Genomic DNA, 22,626 nt, shown 5'->3' on the forward strand with positions numbered 1-22,626 from the left:
TGCTATTTACAAGCTTGACCCTCCCTACGTTTTCTCTCTCGCAGTCCGTCATTGATTGTACAGCAATAACAGCTCGTACAAAGATGAGAGTATTTACGAAGGAAGGAGCATACTAGAAGACATCTACCTGTAGGCCATCCCCAACCCTCCACCTAAGATGATTTTTATGTCATTGATTTCACTACCACCTAGAATGTTTAGCTTCTTTGGCACTATATTAAATGTTTAGCTTCTGTCAGCCAACCAGCCAGCAGTACTGTTCTCTCATACTAAATCAGCATCATTCACCAGCTACCAGCCAGTTGACAATACTGTTCTCTCATAACAAATCAGCACCAGCCATCAGCCGCAGCCAAAAGAACACAGCGGAAGAAATTGGGTTTCATGCAAGATCCAGTTTCTACACAAGAACCTATGCACTAGACACTACCAAATTTTGCATTGGAAGAGAGTAGTGTCCTCATGATAAGTAAACAACAAATATGATTGGTTGATAGATGAGAGAATAAGGCCAGTCCCAACCCAAAAAACTATTAGTAGTTTCTATATTTGCCATGTCATATAGACAATACTCATAGAAACTATACCTCCAATGGATAGTTTCTTCAAAATAAATTGCTATTCAATAATATCTCTTCTCTCTCCTATTCCTCTCCAATCCTCTCTTCTTTTGTCTTGGTTTTCGTGTGGACATAGTTTCTTGCATGAGACCTGGTTTCTTCATATTTTATTTTTTTCTCCTCATTAACTTTGCTGCCACCTCAGTTTTTTGTTTACATGACAACGTATTTAATGTTATGGAAACCAGCTGAGTTGGAGGGTTGTGAATGCTCTAATTGAGTATGTATTAATTATTGACCCATATGAAAAAACTATACATCGAGGGATATAATTCATAAATATAGTGTCTTGCTTATGTGACGATATAGACATTATTTTTAAACACTATGCGAGTTCTGACTCAACTTGTTTTCTTCAAAAAAGGTTTTTTTTTACTCAACAATGGTTCTGCAATTTGCATCTTGCAAGCAACTAGTCTACCGCTACGGTTCTGACTTTGCAGGTTATCTTCGGGGGAGCGTACTGGCTACAGTTTTGGGCGCAGCTGTAGCGTTACGAGCACGCTAAGAGCGCACTCTTCGAGATGAGCAGAAACATAGAGATTATTGCTATGGAGCTAGTAAAAGGAGGGTGGAAGCAAAACTATCGTTTGCAGTAGTTCTTTGTCTAAATTGGAGACTAGTTGTGCTCTTCTTTCTTTGTAAACTTTGTAATAATTGGTTGTGTACATCCATGGATGTAGAGGCCGGATTCCTGATCCTTTTTCTAAAAAAACTAGTCTACCTCTAGCAATAAACTATGAGGTGATTACATTGGCTACTGATTTACTAGCGCGTAATACGGCATTAGTTGTTGACTTGCGTATAAAAACACACTTGCAAGATGAAGACGACAACCACCATTTCCAATTTTCCATGGAACGTCTGCGCGGGGCGACAAGAACCTAGGAACCGATCTTGGATCTTCAAAGGCGTAGAAACACTGCGACAAACACGAACGCCGTTTTGTTTGACCTCAAGCCCAAACGCTAGTCACTTCTCGCTGAGTGCCCCAAGCTAGCCAACGAGCCATGGACGCCACCGGCGATCAGCTCATGCATGCGCAGGCCGAGCTGTGGAACCACGTCTTCGCGTACATCAGATCCATGTCCCTCCGGTGCGCCGTCGAGCTCGGCATCCCCGACGCCGTGCACCGCCTCGGCAGCGCCGCAACGCTCACAGAGCTTGCCGCGGCGCTCTCCCTGCCGCCCTCAAGGGCGCCGTACCTGCGCCGCCTCATGCGGCTGCTCACGCACACCGGGTTCTTCGTCTTCGACGACGCGGCAGCCAGCTACGGGCTCACCCCGCTCTCGCGCCTCCTCGTGTCCGCGCCAGGCGTGGGTGGGCAGGGCCTATCGCCGTTCGCTCTCGCCATGCTGCACCCCATCGTCGTGTCGCCGTCCATGTCCCTGGCGTCCTGGTTCCGCGGCGCGGACGCCCGCACCGCCGCGGCGCGCGTCCCGTTCGAGGCCGCGCACGGGCGCGACCTCTGGGCGGTGGCGAAGGGCGACCGGGAGTTCGGCGCGGCGTTCAACGACGCCATGGCGTGCGACGGCCGGTTCGTGATGGACGTGCTCGTGCGCGATCACCGCGACGTGTTCCGGGGCCTCACCTCGCTGGTGGACGTCGGCGGCGGGTCCGGCGGCGCCGCCAGGGCCATCGCCGCCGCGTTACCGCACGTCAGGTGCAGCGTCCTTGAACTGCCGCACGTCGTCGCCAGCGTCCCGCAAGGCGAACGCGGCGGCGTGGAGTTCGTCGCCGGGGACATGTTCGAGAACGTCCCCAAGGCCGACGCCGTCCTCCTAAAGGTCCGGCGCCCACTTCGCTTCGCTACCAGCTCATCACTCTCCTCTCCTTTGCCATGTGAAACTGAACAACGACGTCGTGGTTGCTGACTCCTTGTGCAGTGGGTCCTGCATGGATGGGACGACGAGAAGTGCGTGCTCTTACTGCGGCGGTGCAGGGAGGCGATCCCTTCGAGGGAGGCCGGCGGCAGGGTGATCGTGATGGACCTGGTGGTGGGATCGAGCCCGGCAGACGAGAAGGCTACCGAGACGCAGCTACTGTGGGACGTGATGATGATGGGGGTGGTCGGGAGCCCCGAGCGGGACGAGCTCGAGTGGCGCAAGATCTTCGAGGACGCGGGCTTCAGTGCCTACAAGATCGTCGCCTTCCTCGGAATTCGGTCGGTGATCGAGGTCTACCCTTGATTTCCTCTAGAACACGCAAGCTAATCTGCTCTCTGTTTCATTCTTCAGTCAAAATAGCCATTCTCAAACATTCATTGACAGTTCTACACGACTGGTCTCCCAGTAAGCTACCAGGAAAATGATTATTCATGTTATCATTGTTATGAATAGACAGGGCATCCACACACAACGCACCAGAATAAAGGTCCATAAGCAACATATCTTGAAACGAAGCAATAGTCTTACATACTGATACAATCACACGACCTAGGCACCAGTGCAAACACGGCTCATGACTGAGCTACAAAAGTCATACAGGAGCTCAGTTAAAGACACATAACCGGTACATCAAAGCTGACAGACCTTCCCATGAATCCAAATCTGCGAGCGAAGTACTTTTAGGGCACATCGTTAGCTTCATCGCACAATGGGTCTGAAGGATAGCCACAAAAGTTACAATGGTGCATATCACGATACACAACCATAATACTTTGGGTGGCCAGGTGAGCCATGCAGAGGAATGGTTCACCAATCATCCTTCCTTGACTCGTGCAGATGACTGATTAACATGAGCAGGCCAATGGAGGGAATGAGGTCAAAAGACAGCTTATGCACACACTGGGGTACTGGGAAAGTACGTCTAATCTGAGTGCTTGAAAATACTTGGAAAGATTACTAAAGTAGCATCACATTCCGAAGGGGGCGGCACAGAGAGCTGGAAGAGCAGCACTTGGGGTGGAGCGGTTGTACCCGAACAAGTCCAGCATCCGTGGATTCTGGCACTCAGCCTCATAACTCACTTCCTTCACGCCATCATCATCAGCTGGCAAGATCTTCTCAGTCAATGAGAAACCAAAAAGCCTGCAGCTAGTTTTGCGCACCTCCCTTCCACCAGACCCAATTTTAGCAGCATCTCCAGGTGCTGAAGCTCTCCTAGCCTCAAATTGATCCAAGCTAATTTGAGCAGGTATTTCATGCTGTGGCCTGGTCTGAGCTTCCCACGACATATCAAATGGGCGAGGCTGACTGCCATTTGCAACTTCGCCAACAGACTTGTTTCCCAATCCAAGCTGGGACGACACAGTTTGGTTAAACATATGATTGGGATGAGGGGGCACTTGTGCTGCAGGTGGAGTACATAGTGTGAGAGAACATTCTTGAGCTGTGGCTGATAATCCATTAACAGCAGCTGGGGTATGCACATAACCACGCAGCCCATATCCGCCCTTCAGTGAACATGCCTCAGACATCATTCCTTGGAACATAGGAACTGCCTGAGAAATTTCTTGACCTTGCAAGACCTCTGAGAATCCAATAGATTCACTGAAGCCTACAGATTGGTAGGTAAAGCCAGAGTTCTGTACTGCAAGTCTGCCTGTTGGACCACTCAACATGCAGCTTCGTGCATTAGTAAGGAACCTATTAGCATCAGAAGATTGAAATTTTGCAACCTCAGCTGTTTGAGGAGCACACGTAACACGATGAGTCCTAAAACCCATCAATTCTTGACCTTGCAAGACCCTGGGTAACTTTCCAGTTTCCACGGAGTCAGTACAACCATTCCCTGTAACATCCAACACAGTAGTTATTTAGCAGCTCAAGGATAGTGTACATACGTTCAGACATTAGTCTTGTGCTATGAGAACTTACACATTGTTGGAACATCCAAATTTCCCGGAGGGCATAACTTGGTTCTTTTAGAACTAGATGCGGACAGAGAATGGGCAGCAGAGACTGAGCCACCAACTATATCGATCTCCCATGGAGATACTCTATCTTGGCCATTGCATTCAGAACCATCCTCCCATCTTACCTGTACAAAAAGACAACACATCAGCAATCAAGTATTACTTAATCAGCATAACGATGTTCATTATGAATAGACGGTTATAATTGAATTATCCTCAGCACGCATAGCATGTATTATTTCTTATTTAAAAGGGAGGAAGCAAGTCAAACATCAGCAATTCTTGCTAAACAGCAGACATTTTCACCATTATGCTTTGATTGTGGATAAATACTTGTAGCTGAAGATCAAAACCTCAAAAAGTTTCCAAGTTCTTGCGCACATAGTGTGGTTTTAAAGTTTTCAGTCCCTGTGTAATATTCAGGCTGGTGGTTGAAGTCTCTCCTTATAAGCTTGCCACAGAATTGCATGCATGGTTATTTCTACCAGGTCAAATACGAAACATTGCATATAGCTATCACCCAGTCAACAATAGTGAGTTAACAACAGCTCAAGGCTAGTATCGTTCGTGTTGTTGCATTTCTCTTGCAGTGGGGATTCTATGCCAAAGTCCCTGCTTTATTGGTCGGAGACCTAAGATGTTGCTTGGAAATCATTGTTTATTGCTTAGCATTCTCCTCTCATTACTCCCTTAACAAGACTGCAGTAGAAACCATCTTTACCAGAATCCAACCAGTCTCCAAAAGAGACTATATTTACATAAAAGCTTACCAGGCAGCCAGCAATAATGAGATCCAGAATCTAAAGCTCAATAAGATCAGCAGAAATGCGTACCAGCAGGCTTCTCCACTTTGAGCCAGGCCATTTCATGGGATCTACTTCACTATTGCCAACAACCATTCCAGATCGCCTAAAAGGATAGAATGTAAGAAACAGGAATGTAATGCGTACAACAAAAATTAAGTTTAATTGGAAAAGAAACAGACCTTTCACTAACATCTTCATTCTGGCATTGGAAGTTGATCCTCGCTCCAATACAGACTGGATGGTTGAGGCTCTTAAGGAACTTCCGGTAAGGAATTATATATTCTGAAGCAGCAGCTCTGCGGACAAAGAATTTTAAATGGAAATCTGTTTATTCTCAACCAACACAGAAGTCTCTCTTTACTTGGTTGGTATTAAATGTTGGAGTATATTGAGCCCATGTGTAGGCCCATCTAGAGGCCCATGAATAGGTATTATATATACCCACCCTTCTAGGGTTGGAGGAATACATCCATTATTCCCTCCAATATGGTATCATTAGCCTAGGGTTAGCCTCTCTCTCTCCTCTCTCACAGCCGCCGCCGCCGGCGGCAGCCTTGGCCGGCCGCCGGCGCCCCCTCCTCTCTCCTTCCCTCTCCTCCCCTCCTCTGCTGCAGCGGCCGGATCCGCCTCCTCTGCTGGATCCGCTGCCGGCCGCCCTCCCTCCTCTGCTACCGCCGCCGCCTGGCCCCTGCCGGCCTGGCGCTGCCCGGCCGCCGCCGCGCTAGCCGCTGCCGCGAGACCTGCCGCGGGCGCGCCGCGCGCGCAATACGCCAACGCGGCCCTGGCGCCCCTCCCTGCCCCCGCTGCCGCCGCTGCTGATGGTGCAGCAGGGGTCCCACCCGCGGGAGCTGGCGCAGGGGACGCGGACGGTCCGGCCCTGCCGGACGCGGACGGTCCAGCCCTGCCGCCTGGGCTGCAGCTGCCTGGGCCGCCAGCTGCCTGCGCGCCGACCGCCGCTGCCCACGCCGCCGTCGATCCGGCCGTCCTGCGGGCCGCGGCACAACTGCTGCAGGCCGCAGGCGCCGATCCGGCTGCCCTGCAGGCCGCGCTGCCACTGCTACAGGATCCCGTAGCCGACGCTGCGGCCCACCGCGCCGCTGTCACCGCGGGCAAGCAGCCCGCCGCCGACGCCGCGCCTAATGCCGCATGGACCGGGCTCGGGATGTCGCCCGCGGATGCGCCACTCTCCGCCGCCGCCCTCCGCGAGCAGCAGGCCGACGCCGCTCTCGCCGCGGCCGCCGCCCTCCGCGGACAGCAGGCCGACGCCGCTCTCGCCGCGGCCGCCGATCTCCTACCCCCAGGCCGCGGGCACTGCTCCAGGGGGTACGCCGTGCAGGTATAGATGGCCATTTGGCCCGATACCCATGGGGGCCCGAAGCCCGGCCCATATTAGCCCGACCCGAGCACGGCACGGGCCCGAATATTATTGGGCTCGGGCCAGCACGGGCACGATAGCCGGGCCGTGCCTGGGCCTCAATCCCGGCCCATGGACGCGTCCAAGCACGGCCCGAAAAAGGGCGGCCCGATGGGTAGCACGATAGGCCCGTTTAAATACTATGTTATCCATTATCAAACCCAATTTAAACATTTTCGGGCCGCCGGGCCAAACGGGCCGGCCCGGCCCGGCCCGATTAAATCAATTTCGGGCCGTGCCTGGGCCGGGACTTCAGCCCATGGGCAGGCGCGGCACGGCCCGATAATATTTTCGTGCTTAAGCGGGTCGTGCCTAAACGGGCCGTGCTTAGACGGGCCCGTGCCGGGCCGGGCCGGGCCGCCCGTTTGGCCACCTATACGTGCAGGCCGCCATCGCGCCCGCCGCGCAGGCTCAGGCCGTCGCGCCCGCCGCGCGGGCCGCCGCCTCCCTCGCCGCCGCGCACGCTACGCAGGCCGTCGCGCCTAGGGACCCCGCGCGGACCGCTACCTCTCGTCGCGCACGCCGCGCCGGTCCAGACCGTCGCGGGCCCTCGTTCTCGGCCCCAGCCGGTGGCCATGCTCGCCGCTGCTGCTCCCCTGTTCGCGCCGTTCTGGACACGGCCCGCTCCACCCAGCCAGCAGCTGACCAGACCTGGGGGGTGCAACCAGGCCGCACTGGCGCAATCCTTCAGCGGACGCCGCCGGTCTGCACCGAGTGGATCGCCGACTCGGGTGCCTCCTTCCACACTACCCCACATGTCGGTATCCTTTCTTCTGTCCGACCCCCACACCCCTCTTGTCCTTCTTCCATCATGGTTGGTGACGGGTCTTGCCTTCCTGTCACCGCCGTGGGTTCTGCTCCTGGCTCATTTTGTCTTCCAAATGTCCTTGTTGCTCCTCAGATGGTTCATAACCTTCTTTCCATTCGTCAGTTTACAGCTGACAATTCTTGTTCCATCGAGTTTGATTCTTCTGGCCTCACTGTAAAGGATTCGGCCTCCCGGCGTCCGCTACACCGGTGTGACAGCACGGGGCCCCTTTACACCCTTCGCCTTCCTTCTTCCGCTGCACCAATCTCGTCTTCTTCTTCACCCTGGCCATCTTGGTCTGCCGCTTGTGCTACGACGCCGTCTTCCACCACCTGTCACTGCCGTCTTGGTCACCCTGACCGCGACGTTCTGGCTCAGCTCAGTCGTAGTACCGATGTTCCTGGTACTAGGACTCCTGCTGAGCCCCTCTGCCATGCGTGCCAGCTCGGTCGTCATGTTCGGCACCCTTTTTCCTCTTCTTCTTCGCATGCGACGCATGCATTTGACCTTGTTCACTGTGACCTGTGGACCTCTCCTGTACTTACCCTTTCTGGTTATAAGTACTATCTGGTGGTCGACTGTGACCTGGTCGACGACTTCTCGCACGACTCTTGGACGTTTCCTTTGCGCGCCAAGTCTGAGACCTTCCCCACCCTCCTCCACTTCTTTGCCTGGGTGTCCACTCAGTTCGGCCTCACCGTTAAGGCCGTCCAGTGTGACAACGGGCGGGAGTTTGACAACTCCACTTCCCGTTCCTTCTTCCTGTCTCGGGGTGTTCAGCTGCGTATGTCTTGTCCGTATACCTCTCCTCAGAACGGCAAGGCTGAGCGGATGATTCGCACGACGAACAACGTTGTGCGCACCCTTCTGATCCAGGCTTCTCTGCCCCCGCGCTTCTGGGCTGAGAGCCTCCACACCGCCACCTACCTGCTCAACCGCCTTCCGTCCACTGCTTCTCCTGCTGCCACTCCACACCACGCTCTCTTCGGTACCCCTCCTCGCTACGACCACCTTCGGGTCTTCGGGTGTGCGTGTTACCCTAACACCTCCGCCACCGCTTCTCACAAGCTGGCGCCCCGTGAGACTCATTGTGTGTTCCTCAGGTACTCCCCTGACCATAAGGGGTACCGATGCTTTGACCTCACCTCTCGCCGCGTTCTGATCTCCCGACACGTCGTGCGTTCTGATCTCCCGACACGTCGTCTTTGACGAGTCGGATTTCCCCTACTCTACCTCCTCTACACCTTCTCCTGACTCCGAGCTGGAGTCTCTGTTTCCGACTGACCCGGTGGTTCAGACACCGTTACATGTCTGTCCTTTTCCTGCAAGTTTTCCCGGCACGCCGGCACCGTTTCCGGTGATCCCTGCTGCGCCGAGCGCGGCCCCGGTGCCCGCGGTCGCGCCACGCGCGGTCGCCTGACCTCCGGTCGTGCCGCGCGCGGACCCGGTGTCTCCCGCTGCACCACGTGTGGCCCCGGTGCCTTCACCTGCACCTGCGCGGTACGCTCAGCCGGTGCAGGTGTACAGACGTCGCTCGGCGCCGACCCCGGCACCGCAGCGGTACGCTGAGCCGGTGCAGGTGTACCGGCGTCGTTCGGCGCCGATACCGGCGCCACCTCCTACTCCGGAGGCTCCTGCGACGCTGACACCGGAGCCGTCGCCGCCGCCGCCTCCGCCTCCTCCGGCTCCCTCTCGAGCTGAGCCGGAGGTGTACCACCCGCCAGTCATCCATCGGGATCCTCGGCTTATCCATCCCATGGTGACTCGGCGGATGGCGTCTCAGACTGCGACTCTCTCCGGTACCCTCCTCTGTCCGCGACGCCTTGGTGGATCCTTACTGGCGTCGCGCGATGGAAGAGGAGTACGCGGCTCTTCTTGCCAACCAGACGTGGGACCTCGACCGCGTCCGTCTGGTTGCAATATGGTGACTGGCAAGTGGATCTGGACGCATAAGCGTCGGGCTGATGGCACACTGGAGCGCTACAAGGCTCGCTGGGTTCTCCGGGGGTTCACTCAGCGGCCTGGTGTGGACTATTATGAGACCTTCAGCCCAGTCGTGAAGCCCGCTACGGTGCGCACGGTCCTCTCGCTTGCGCTCTCGCGCTCTTGGTCTGTGCACCAGCTGTACGTGAAGAATGCGTTTCTTCACGGCACTCTGTCAGAAACTGTCTACTGCTCTCAGCCAGCGGGATTTGTGGATTCGAGTCGTCCGAATATGGTCTGCCGGCTCAACAAGTCTCTCTATGGACTGAAGCAAGCTCCTCGGGCTTGGTACTCTCGGTTCGCCACGTTCTTGCTGACATTGGGGTTCACTGAGGCCAAGTCTGACACGTTTCTCTTCGTCTACCGCCGTGGGATGAGACTTCATATCTGCTTCTCTACGTTGATGACATTGTGCTCACAGCCTCTAGTCAGCGGTTGCTTCAGAGTGTCACATCCTCTCTGCAGCAGGAGTTTGCTATGAAGGATCTCGGTCTGCTCCGCCACTTCTTGGGCGTCACTGTTGAGCCTCACCTGTCTGGTCTTCTCCTGCACCAGCGGCAGTACGCACTCGATATCCTAGAGCGGGCTGGGATGACTGATTGCAAGCCCTGCTCCACTCCTGTCGACACTCAGGCGAAGCTGTTTGCTGATCTGGGTGATCCGGTGGCTGATCCTACTGCCTACCAGAGTCTGGCTGGTGCTTTGCAGTACCTCACCTTCACCAGGCCGGACCTCACCTACGCTGTCCAGCAGGTCTGTCTCCGTATGCATGATCCCCGGGAGTCACACCTTGCTGCGCTGAAGCGTCTCCTCCGCTACGTCCGTGGCACTGTGGACCTCGGCCTGGTGCTTCACCGCTCGTCCTCTGCTGAGCTGGTGGTCTACACCGACGCTGTCTGGGCTGGCTGCCCGGACACTCGTCGCTCCACTTCCGGCTACGCCGTCTTCCTGGGCGGCAACCTGGTCTCCTGGTCGTCCAAGCGGCAGCCGGTTGTCTCCCGCTCCAGTGCCGAGGCGGAGTACCGGGCTGTCGCTAACGGCGTAGCGGAGGCGTCCTGGCTACGACAGCTCTTGGCGGAGCTCCACAGCCCGCTCACCAAGAGCACGCTCGTCTACTGCGACAACATCAGCGCCGTGTATCTCTCCACCAACCCCGTCCAGCATTAGCGGACGAAGCACGTAGAGATCGACCTACACTTCATGCGCGACAGAGTCGCCAGCGGTGATGTTCGGGTACTCCATGTCCCGACTACCTCCCAGTTTGCTGACATCTTCACCAAGGGGCTGCCCTCCTCGAACTTCTCGGAGTTTTGATCCAGCCTCAACGTAGCCGGTGGCCCTTTGTACTCTATTTGTACTCTCTTCTTGTCCAGTGTTGAACACCGCTGCGTTGGTAGTTCAGATTGCGGGGGGTGTTAGCTTTCTTGTTGTCCAGTCTTGAACACCGCTGCGCCGGTAGTTCAGACTGCGGGGAAGTGTTGGAGTATATTGAGCCCATGTGTATATATGCCCATCTAGAGGCCCATGTATAGGTATTATATATACCCATCCTTCTAGGGTTGGAGGAATACATCCATTATTCCCTCCAATATTAAACATACAAGTCTTCTTTTACAGGAATTCCGACTGACATTTTTGTTAAATGTTAGCAGGATACAAAATTCCTGCTTTGGTGTAACTTTGATAGCAAATTATCATCTCCTGTGGCCTGCCTTGATACTTACGATATATACCAAGAGATGTTTGTCAAGGCATGAAACATGTTACCAGCAAAGATACAGAAAAGAAGAAAGTTGCTAAAATGTATCAAAGTTTATGTTCTAATTATGATCACTACTTAACTTTACTATTGAGCTTTTTACAGTATGTCATCAACAATGCCATATTGTACCAAGCCAAGATAACATGCTTGATATAAAGCATACCAGAACGAACAGTGTATGCTAAATCAACAAACCTTGGATTGTAAGAAATGTGAAAGACACTTTTATGTTTCAAGGAATCATATACAGCAGACAACGTATGTCGCTTTGCACTGTCGCTACTGAATTCTTCAAAAAGGGCCTCATTTTTAAGCTGAACAGCTCTCCTTACACCCAGTCTTAGTTCACCATCATCACCTCTACAAAGGTAACAAAAAAACACTTTGGTAAATAAGATACACAGTGCACCTATGCCTACCACATTGTTCATGTGTTTACCGGAGAAATAAGACTGCATCCCCTGAAACCAGTTTCTTTTTATTGACAAATGAACTCCATCCAGTTGTTAAGAGATGCCTACGAGGCTGACCTGGAATGCAAAGCAATTTCATCACTTGCTTGAATTTGAAACAGATAATCATAAAAACAACTCAAGCAACACCAAGATCAGAGATCAGCTTCACCATTATTCCAATTCTAAATACACTAATTCTTGTAAGAAACAAAACACTGCTCGGGAAAAGCAAGTAATCTTCACAGCGCACACAATATTCCAAGATAAAAGCACACACATGATAAAAGTTATAAAACACTACTTATACTAGAATTGGAAACAGAGTTCATATCAGTTAGATTTTTGCTAATGCAAAACTGATAAAAAACAGTATCCTGAAAATAGGAATTTTAAATTTTAAAGTGTTGGGGCTACATCTGCTACAGATTTCATATTAATTGTTAAAATATTCATCCAAGATTTAGCCTAAGTACACATGTTATAAAAAGAGAGAGCTCAATAACAGAGGTTTTAGCATTGGTAGTTATTTGATTATGAAATATAAAATTATATGGAAGCAACACTCACAAGTTCCATATAGAAGTGTGACACGAAAAATTCACATGAAACACTGTAAACACATACATTGTAACAAGGGCATTGTTCATTTCTTGTCTAGTAAAAGTGTAAAACTGATCTGACCCCTATAAATATGACGAAACTTCCACTTGGCTCCATGCAAATCCTTGGCAACAAGCTCTTGAGAAGGCCTGAGTTGATTATAGTCCTACCAAGAACACAGCAACCAAAAGCATTTAGCACTGAAGCACAGGGCAAGGAGCAGTTTCAAGAGCCAAATAGCGCAATGAAAGATATATCACCAGCGGTGGGAAACAGTCCTCAGCAGCTCGACGAGGAACAGAGAACCCTCCATGCGTGCTTGTGTCAGAGGCAGTGAGCGTTTTGCAGAACATGTGCAGCATCCGGGACTTCCTTTCAGCATCAAAATCCTCCATGTCCTCGTCCCCTTCAACTCCACCAACACGCACATTTCTCCCAAATGCCTGAATGAACAAAATGTGCAGTCGATGCTTAATTTTTTTATATAAACGTGAAAGTAATCTTTTCATATCCCTCAGCAATCTCACATTCCATCTTTGTTCATCATAGCTGACGGCAATAAAGATTCACTAGGTACTGAAAATAAGCCAATAGTAGTATGCTATGCATGCTAAATGAAACTACATTACACGAAAATGCCTATTCTAACGAAATATCACCATGAAGACCTCAACATAGAAAAAACTAAAAATGCCTATTCCATCGATCGCGCCTCTTCCCAAATCAACCTGAGCAGCCAAAGCCAAAAATGGCACACGCACACATTACGAATGCTCCACCACACCGAGAACTGAAAATGAAACAGGCTCTGACACATTTGACACCCCAAAAATCCTATCCAAGGAGCATGGGGAACGTGATCCCCGCGGATCCCCGTGAGCACACGAATCCAATCGGGTAATTTCGAGCAGATGTTTACCTCACCCTCCGCCACCAGCGCCAGCCGTGCGTACACCTCGTCCGTCGCCGCATCCGCCTGCACACACAGCCATGCTAGCCTCGTCATAAAAAACAATGGAGCCAAAAACAGCCGCCGGCACCTCTAAAAGGCTTAAAACACCTCGCAGACATGGCACAGTTGTGCTCGCACTCACGCATAGCTCGATGTCCGCGACGCGGCACACCACGTGCGGCGGCAGGTCCGCCGCGACGTCCCCGCCGCCGGCCGCAGCGAGGTGGCCCTGCGGCAGGTACACGACGAGGCTGCCCCGCCGCGGCAGCGCGACCACGGGCCCCGCGCACGCGTGCCACAGGTCCAGGCACACCGCCGGCGGGGGGCGCCGCTCCTCGCCCTCGCCGTCCACCATGTTGAGATCGATGCCCATGGCGCGCGCGGCCGCCACTAGGGTTCCGGGTCCTGCTCCGGTCCCCCCGCGGTCGTGCGCCCGTGCGGTCCGCCGCTCGGCCCCCTCCAGGGCAAGGCGGTTAAAAGGCGGAGCCGACCGCGACCCGGCGGGGAGGAGGAGAGGAGGGGGAGGACGAGGAGGTCAGGAGGATGAGCACCCCATTAATGCCTCCGGGGCCGTCGCGCTCCAGCCATCTCCTTCCCAGTCAGTCAGGCCCCCCATGCCGCTCTGCTCCCTGCGGCGACCGCGCGCTCCCTCCTCAGTCCTCCCTTCTCCCCCCGCCTCGGCTGCCGCGATCGATGCCGGTCGCTGTTGCTTCCTGGGCCGCTGCCGGCTGCCGCTGCGTCACTGTGGCTAGCCTGCGACGCCCATGCCTTTATGACGCTGCTGTTTCGCGAGCTGCTGCTGGTGATGTGAAGTGAAGCCGAGGAGGGTGCGGTGAGGTGGGGATGAGGTAAGGTGTGCGGGTGAGAGGAGAGGGAGAGCCACTAGGGTGGGGTGAGGGGATGGATTGGACGGGGTGTTTCGGGCGCCGGGTGGGTGCCGATGCGTTTGCTGGCTGCTCTGCTCTGCTGCGGAGTGGCACCGCGCTGCGCTGCTGTGTTGCGCGCCTACTGGCCGCCGGGCGCGCCGCAGCAGCCATCAGCGGCCGCGGCTGCTGCTTTAGGTGCATCTGTTCCCCCGCCAGGAGGCCACCCGCCAGCGCCTCGGGCAAAGAGCGCACAGTGCCGTCCTCTCCCGCATTACTCCGCCTACGGATTTCCTCCTATCCATCTCTCTCAGGCCTTGCGACGGTGTGATTTCAAGCTTCCGGACGTCGGTTTTGACCTGGAATTCGTCTCGGCTCGGTTGATCGGAACATAGGCTCGAGCCGAGCCCATCCTGCCTTTCACGGGAGCAGCCGCGGCACTTTGCTGGTGGGGAGTAGAGTAGCGCTTGTAGTCGTAGGCTCGTAGCTCAGGAGATGGTCTGCAGCTGTAGGTCATATGGCTCTGGGTCGGGGGTAGGAACAGCCGAGCAGAGCGGCGCACTGTGCTGCTTCCATGCCGTGGCTGGACACGTAATAAATGGTCGCCATGTGTTCAATGCGAAGCCAGCAATCGACGGACGGACGGACGGATCTGACCGCCCCAGTCGCAATCAATGGCCGATAAGTACGTACGCAGACGCGGTCATGATTAAGCAATGAGTGTGCCTTCTCACTGCCGCGCTATCCTACCTGCAACTGGAGTACCCACTCCTATTGTGACAAGACTCGCGTAGTTATACGTAACTACGCTCTAAGGATCTGAGCAGCCGGACCCCTGGGGTCCGGCTCCATCTCACCAGACCAACGGTCCCGGACCCGCTTCCCGCTCGGGGACGAGTCCGGTGTCACCAGGTGTCCCAGAGGTGGAAATGCTCAGCACCTGTGGGCGAGGACCCGGACCCCCGCAGATAGGTCCGGAACCTCCACGTGTCTATCCGGACCCCCGTGAGCTCTCGGCTCAGCTAGCTGCTCGGAAGGGACCGGAGCCGCCACGTGTCGCGCGGACGCGAGCGCGGACGCAAGCCTTCTACTGGAAGCTCGCGCCACGTGTCCCGCATGTGCAGGCACGGGCACAAACCTTCCGCTGGAAGCTCCCTCATCCACCCGCATTAAGTGCGAGTGGTTGAGGCGTGCTCTGCTGTCGCTGGGCACGGGGCAGTTTTGTCAGTCCACACGCATGGGCGGCAAGTCATGATGACCTACTTCTGACAACTCGGTAATAGTACGCCGCAACAGTGAACAGAGAGGGTAACGCGGTGCTGCGCCCTACCCTCTACGTTCGTAGCTGCCTACACCGATAGGACAGCTCAAGACCATCCCTAGTCAGAAGCTACGCACGGAAGCCGACGACAAGATCTCCGGATCTGAGACATTGAAGGCCAAAGTGTAGTTTATAATACATCGCCGGGCCCACCTGTCGGGGTCCCGCTCAGTGTACTGCTCCCTTTGGTCTTATAAAAGGGAGAGCACGCACGGTAGAAAAGGGGGGTTCACACAGACACGAGGTTCCACAAGTTTTCTCACATGCAGAGGCTGGCATAGCTCCTCCCCCAGCTTGCACACAAACTCAGGCAATACATCACACAGTGGACGTAGGGTATTACGCTCCGGCGGCCCGAACCACTCTAAATCCTTGTGTGCTTCTGTATTCTTACGCCTCTAGATCGAGCATTCCTTGACTGCCCCCAAGCACATCCTACACTTAGGATTAGGCAGGTGCATTTCGCCGCCCGGCTGTGGTTTTCCACACCACGACATTTGGCGCGCCAGGTAGGGGCAGCTTGGTTTTCGCTTGATTATCGGCTCGGCATCACCATGTTTCAGGTGGCGAGTGCTCGGGGGCCAGAACTCGCGGGGCAAGAGCCCGTGTCAGCAGGATGGCGAAAGCGGGTCATGCTCTCCCAGCTCGTCATCAAGCAGGTCTGGGGGGAGCACAGCTTCATCAAATCCCAGCTCGCAGCATACCTCACTCATGTGAGGAAGCCCGCTCCGACGGAAAGTCGACTCCGGTCGCACCAAGTCCGCTCCGCCGGAAAGCCGACTCCGGTCGCACTAAGCCGACTCTGGTGGCTCTCTCCGGCGGAAAGCCCACTCCGGTCGCACTAAGCCGACTCTGCTGGCTCTCTCCGGCGGAAAGCCGACTCCGGTCGCACCCCCGACTCTACATCTCTGTAAGTCCTACCCTTAGAGGCCCAGCAGGGAATATAACTTTTTCCTTTGTAACTATGTAGTACTTCCGTGTGGTCCAGTCCGGTGAGCCTCCCCCGTGGAGAGGTCCAGACCTCTGCAAACCAGGTTCAGGGAAGCCTACTCACCCTCCGGGGAGGTCCGGAGCCGTGTAGCCGCTTAGCCTGGTTCCGTACCCTAAGTCTGCACGCACCACCTCCTGTGAATGAGTGCCGTAGTACCTAGGACTGGGAACCTGGAGGTCCGGACTTTCTCTTAACCTAAAGGCCGGTCCCTTAAGCTCCGTTCACTGAGCATAGCTGTCTATCTCAAAGGATCACAGCCAACAGGATTTGGGACCCGTGGGGCACGCTACTAAGCATCTACCCTGAATCATGTGCAGATCCAAAATGTGATGATGCAGCAGGTGACCCAAAGGATGGACGACGCAGGACAAGACCCTTGCGGCGCGCACCGCTGGGTGCCAGAAGCAACCAAGTTGCTCACAGTAGTGGCCCCCACCTGCGGGTTCGTTGCCTCTCCCGAGGCGGGCCCGGGTGCCTCTGTCGGTACCCTGCAACTGGGGTACCCACTCCTACTGTGCCAAGACTCGTGTAGTTATCCGTAACTACGCCCTAAGGAGCTGAGCAGCCGGACCCCTGGGGTCCGACTCCATCTCACCGGACCAACAGTCCCGGACCCGCTTCCCGCTCGAGGACGGGTCTGGTGTCACCACGTGTCCCAGAAGTGGAAATTCTCAGCACATGTGGCCGCGGACCCGGACCCCCGGAGGTGGGTCCGGGACCTCCACGTGCCTATCCGGACCCCCATGAGCTCTCGGCTCAGCTAGCTGCTCGGGAGGGATCCGGAGCCGCCACGTGTCACGCAGACGCGGACGCAAACCTTCCGCTGGAAGCTTCCTCACCCACCCGCATTAAAGTGCGAGCGGTTGAGGCGTGCTCTGCTGCCGCTGGGCACGGGTCAGCTTTTGTCAGTCCACACTATGGATCGCCAGTTACCGAGGCGGTTCGTCAGTTACCAAGGCAAGCATTAAAGACTCAGCGCCGCGCGCATGGACAACAAGTTATGACGACCAGCTACTAATTGGAGCAACAGTGCACGCTGCTACAGCGGACTAAGTCAGTAGTTCGGCGCTTCATCATGACCTCGACGCGCGGTTCCAGAGGCTAGACTCTACTCCGACAGGACAGCTCAAGACCATCCCTGGTCAGAAGCTACGCACGGAAGCCGACGACGAAGATCTTCGGATCTATAGCATTTAAGGCTCCACTGTGTACAATATCAAATATATCACCAGGCCCACCTGTCGGGGCTCCGCTCAGTGTACGTGCTCCCCTTGGACAAATAAAAGGGAGAGCACGCCCGCTAGAAAAGAGAGGGCAGACACAACACAAGGTCGGATTCACTCCGAATAATCCCGTTCTCAATCTCTTGAGAGCACAAGCAATACAACACACAGTAAACGTATGGTATTACGCTCCGGCGGTCCGAATCAATTTAAATTTTTGTGTGCTTCCGTGTTCTTACGCCTCTAGATCGAGTATTCTTTGATGGCCTCTAAACACATTCTACACTTAAAATTAGGCATGTGCATTCCGCCACTCGGGTATGGATTTGCACACCACAACACACTCTCGCCTCGCGCGCGCGCCCGCCTTGCCCGGGGCCCGGCCTGCCCTTTCCGTCTCCGTGCGCGACAGGGAAGGGAACCGCTAAACTGGTGCCGCCGGCGGCAAGTAGTAGGAGCGACTGGTGCGCCGTCCACCTCAGCGCACGCAAAAGCGGTGTGGCGTGGCCATACGGGAACCGGGGAACGTGGTAGGATCGGCCCGTTCCATGCCCGCCACTACGGGCGCCGGCCACTAGACCCTCCTCCCGCGTCCACCGGCGGCCGTGTGCTCCCGCGCCCCGCACTGCAGCACATCGACGCCGACGTGCGCACGCGCCCCTCCCCCGTCTAGCGTCTAGCAGACGGTCCATGTCCATCCCACCAAAGAAAAACTGCGTACGCCGGGCCAACCGGTCCACCAGACCACCACTGTTGGACGAACCGCCGTGCGATGGGCACGGGCGCGCTGCTGCTGGCCTGCTGGGGCTTGCCGTCTGCCGGGGCGTGGCGCAACCGCAGGGGATCTGCCCGAGCCGAGCCGAGCCTCGTGTGGGCGACTGCGTAAAACTGTAAAACCGTGAAAAAAGGAAAGGAAAAGGAAACAAAGGCGCGGAGCCGGTCGCATCGCGCGACACTCCCGCGCCGTGCTCCTTTTTACCAACCGGCTTTCCCTGTTTACCCGGTCGTGTGGGCCAGCGGCAGCACTGGCGCGCGCAGCAGCTATCCCGGGGGCGCTCCGCTGCACTCCAGTGCACGGCGGCTCACGTTTTCTTCGGGTGACCTGCGCCCGGTCTGGTCTCCCTGCTTCTTGTACCTCATCTCTCCTTTTTACGGCTTTACCCCACGCCAGCGCTCAGCTTTGCTCGTCTTTTTGGACGCGGGGAAGGGATGGCCGGATGGGGACGACGCCTTTTGCAGCGAGCGACGAGTTCTTCCCGGAGCGCATCTCTGCCCTGCCTGCCTGCTGTCCTGCTGAGATGGCTCATGGCTTTGCCTGTGGGGCACGCACCACCGCACGGCACGGGCCACGGGTGGCACCTCGGGTGACAAGGCATAGAGCCGTTCTGCTTGCGCGCGGGCCACCGCGAGTCGCGTCCGCTTTCCCGGTAGGGGGGGCTAGGCGTCCACTAGTAGCCAGTAAGCCAGCCAGGGCGGGGGGCAGCCGGCCAGGCCAGGGCGTGCGTGATTCGTCTGGTCGTCGTCCCCCGGCCGGCCAGGGGAGGGGCTGGCCGCTGGCCCGCGCCCCGCGCTCGCGCTCGCGCTCGCGCTCTTTGGATCCGTCTGGCTGCTGGCCCGCGCCCCGCGCTCGCGCTCGCGCTCGCGCTCGCGCTCTTTGGATCCGTCTGGCTGGTTTTTTTTTTTTTTTGAGCAGGATCCGTCTGGCTGGTTGCTCTCGCCTCTCGTGTTACCGATGCGATGCCCCCGGTGTGGTGTGGTGGGGGTGGACCTGTCTTGGTCTCGGTTAACAACTCTTCACGTGCGATGAAAAGGGCCTCGCCTCTTCAAAATGTAAAGCGGTGATGTGCTCCTGTCCTCCGGTTCCTTTTAGCCCAATTCTGGAACTTTTTTCCCGGAGAACTTTGGGTGATTCATACAGTAAGCACGTCGACATCCAGGTTGCGGAGTTATTGGTGTGTTTGTTTTTTTGCGGGTAGTACAGGTATTGGTGTTTGCCGGGGCACTCTTGCCCTCATTAATTGAACGAGTGTCTTGTTCCGGTGGCGGGTGCGTCAAGAGGCTAAATTCATGCCCTTTGTATGGTGACCGGTGACCGCGGCATTTTTGTGCAAAATAGGCGTGCATACCCCACCCGCTAATGAGCGTTATCAGTCGGAGCCATTAATCGATAAATTATAGTAACATGCAGGGCGTTTTTTTCTTTCCTACATGCCACATACTGTGCATCTCCTTAATCCTTAATCCATGGACATTCGATCAAGGCATCCAATGGCCTAGGTTCGATCTGGACCTGGTTTTTCATGGACGACTTGTCCTGCCAGCTATGAAAACTTCTGGGGTGCAGCCTGTATATAGCAAGGCCTAATGGCCCAAAAGAAGTTCCCGGAAAGCATACATGGGAATTGGCCGAATGGCACATTGTAAAAGCCCAAAAGATCAGGCTCCAGTGGGCCGAATCACTATCCTGGACCGAACAAATACTGGCTACAGAATTTCTGGGTAAGAGGACGTTCAGGGCTTGCTTTCAGCGCTTGCCCTCTGACATTATCGAGTTGGGCCGAAATGTACAACGCCGGGCACTTTTTTCATTTTTATATTAAAATAAAATAAAATTTCAAAAATATATGTTGAATAGGAAAATTTTTAAAAATGGGTGTCTGTCGCCCCATCCAGTGGGCGACAGGACCTAAATATAAAAAAAAATTACATTTAGGTCTTGTCGTCGAGGGCCATTAAACAGTGAACTTGTAAATCGATATAAAATCGTAAAAAAATCAAAAAAAAATACAAACTCAACTGTTCTGCATTCTATGAAACAAGATCTACAACTTTTGTTACATAAAGTTTTTCATTTGATCAATGTATCTTGCTCTATTTTAAATACTAGTTTAATGCACTTTTATTTAAATATCAAGATCCATCCTTTGGATGCATGTCATCTTTGGCCAGAGTGTTGCATATGGTGAGCATAGAGTTGTACAAAATTGGTAGGCCCAGAAAACATTTCTAGAATAAGTTTTTAAATTAGATCTTGCAATATGTCTAGTTTAAATGAGTTATTTATCCATGTTGCTATATAAATTATTAGAAGCCATAACTTTTAAAATACCATTATTTTATTTCCTAAGAGCTATAAAAAAAAGTTTGGTAAATTTTAGATAAGCACAACTAGACCAAATGAATTATTTTAGATTTTTCTAGGTACAAGAACTATTTTTCTTGATTTAGATACATTGAACAAATGAAAAAATTTATGTAACAAAAGTTGTAGATATTATTTCATAGAATCCAGAATAGTTGAGTTTGTATTTTTTCCGATTTGTATACGATTTTACAAGTTTACTGTTTAATGGTGCCTGGGCGCCAAGATCTAAATGTAATTTTTGTTTTACATTTAAGTCATGTCGCCCACTGAATGGGCGACAGTCACCCTGTCGCCCATTAGGGGGCTAATGGGCGACAGACACCCATTTTTGAAAATTTCCCTATTCGACATATATTTTTGAAATTTTGTTTTTTTAATATAAAAATGAAAAAAAAAGGCCAACGCCGGCTCTGGCCATTTCAGTCGAGCGATCCCGCACGTGGCACCCGCGCGGTCGGGTGCGCACGTTTCTGCTGGGAGAAGCCCGAAGCGAGTGCGCGGTAGCAGGGCGAGCGCGACTGCGCGCGGCGAGAATGGCGCGACGAGCAACACTGCAACAGCACCGCGAGGAGCGCCGGATCGATCGTGTGGCGTGTGAGGCCGGATCAAGACTCAAGACGGTCCCAGCACCACCACTCCACCAGGGAGAGTGGCCGGAGTCTGACGGGAAATGCTCTGCGCAGGCACAATCCGTGAACGAGGGCAGCTCGATGCAGCTGCTATCTTCTCAACTGATGGCGGCCTGATGCATGGACACCAAAGGCAGGGGGTACTAGTAATCCGGCGAGAGAGAACTGGACGAAAAAAAAAAAGAGAAAAAGAACAGCTGCCGGCTGTTTGCCGCTTTGGGCACCAATGATTTCATGTGTCGTCAATCTAAAAGATGCAATCTTTCCTTTTCTCTTTTAGATAGAGAGGCGCTTTTGCTCCGAGATCTGTGCTGGCATGACTTGATGCTTTTATGGCGGTCCCAATCCAGACTCTACCATGGAATCTAAGCTTCATATTTATTATGTTTTGCTGATGTGACAGTATATTTATAGAAGAGTGAGGGAGAGAAATCAAGACTCCAAGTCTTATTTAGACTCCAAGTCTTTACGCAAATCAAGAATGAATGTGAGAGAGACAAGTGGGTCATATAAACTAAAGTAACACACTTTGCATTGAAAAATATAATTTCTTGTGATAGAGTTTTTGAGACTTAGACTTTATGAGTGGAGTCTGCATTGGGACTGCCCTTACAGTTGACAAGAGTCCTGCTGGAGTCTTGTAAACTGATAAGACTGTAACTTGACGATCTGTGCCTCCACGTCTGAACACGACGCACATACACTGCTCTCACTGTCTCACATGAGTGCTCCCGATAACAGAGCCGGTAAACCAAACATGCAATGCTTGCTAGGCGTCGCTTGGAAGTGGTACCAAAGCATACGCATTGCAATCGCGTGACACCAACTCGAGCTCATGATCAATGCCCACGTGGAGCGAGCGACGGGCATTTAAAATCTCACGCTGCCGAGATGCTGCCCAGGCCACGGCCGAAAATTAGACCGACTCCAACAACCAAGTGTAAAATTGGAAGGCAAACGAGCCTTTGTTTCGCGTGAACAGTAGTTCCCATTTCTCTCTCATCCAACCGGCTCCAACAGAGAGGCAGAGCAATCGCATTCGCCCGCCGCGGCCCCTTGTCGCCCTCCTCCGCCGTCGCCCCTGTCGTCGGCCATGCGGCGGGGCTTCGACGCCTCCGCGGGGGACCCCTTCTCGCCCTCCGCCGCCGCCGCCGCGCGGGGGCAGGATCGCCCCGCGCTCCGCTTCCCGTGCTACCTT

The 22,626-nt window shown here is 54.2% G+C and overlaps 2 protein-coding genes across 2 annotated transcripts; one reads left to right on the plus strand and one right to left on the minus strand.

Moving 5' to 3' along the window:
* The first annotated feature begins 1,630 nt into the window (after window positions 1-1,630).
* Window positions 1,631-2,952, plus strand: LOC120674977 (trans-resveratrol di-O-methyltransferase-like). The gene is made up of 2 exons (XM_039956070.1): window positions 1,631-2,407; window positions 2,507-2,952. Exons 1-2 carry the CDS (start codon window positions 1,631-1,633, stop codon window positions 2,807-2,809), a joined length of 1,080 nt encoding a protein of 359 aa, XP_039812004.1. The 3' UTR covers window positions 2,810-2,952.
* On the minus strand, window positions 2,918-14,186 carry LOC120672222 (auxin response factor 3-like). Its single transcript, XM_039952545.1, has 10 exons — window positions 13,399-14,186; window positions 13,224-13,280; window positions 12,565-12,747; window positions 12,386-12,470; window positions 11,689-11,779; window positions 11,445-11,609; window positions 5,462-5,578; window positions 5,310-5,385; window positions 4,439-4,601; window positions 2,918-4,352 (listed from the first exon to the last, which is right to left on the minus strand). Exons 1-10 carry the CDS (start codon window positions 13,627-13,629, stop codon window positions 3,475-3,477), a joined length of 2,046 nt encoding a protein of 681 aa, XP_039808479.1. The 5' UTR covers window positions 13,630-14,186; the 3' UTR covers window positions 2,918-3,474.
* Window positions 14,187-22,626: the final 8,440 nt, after the last annotated feature.

Source organism: Panicum virgatum, chromosome 5N (assembly GCF_016808335.1).
Source record: "Panicum virgatum strain AP13 chromosome 5N, P.virgatum_v5, whole genome shotgun sequence".
In the NCBI taxonomy this organism is placed as follows: domain Eukaryota; kingdom Viridiplantae; phylum Streptophyta; class Magnoliopsida; order Poales; family Poaceae; genus Panicum; species Panicum virgatum.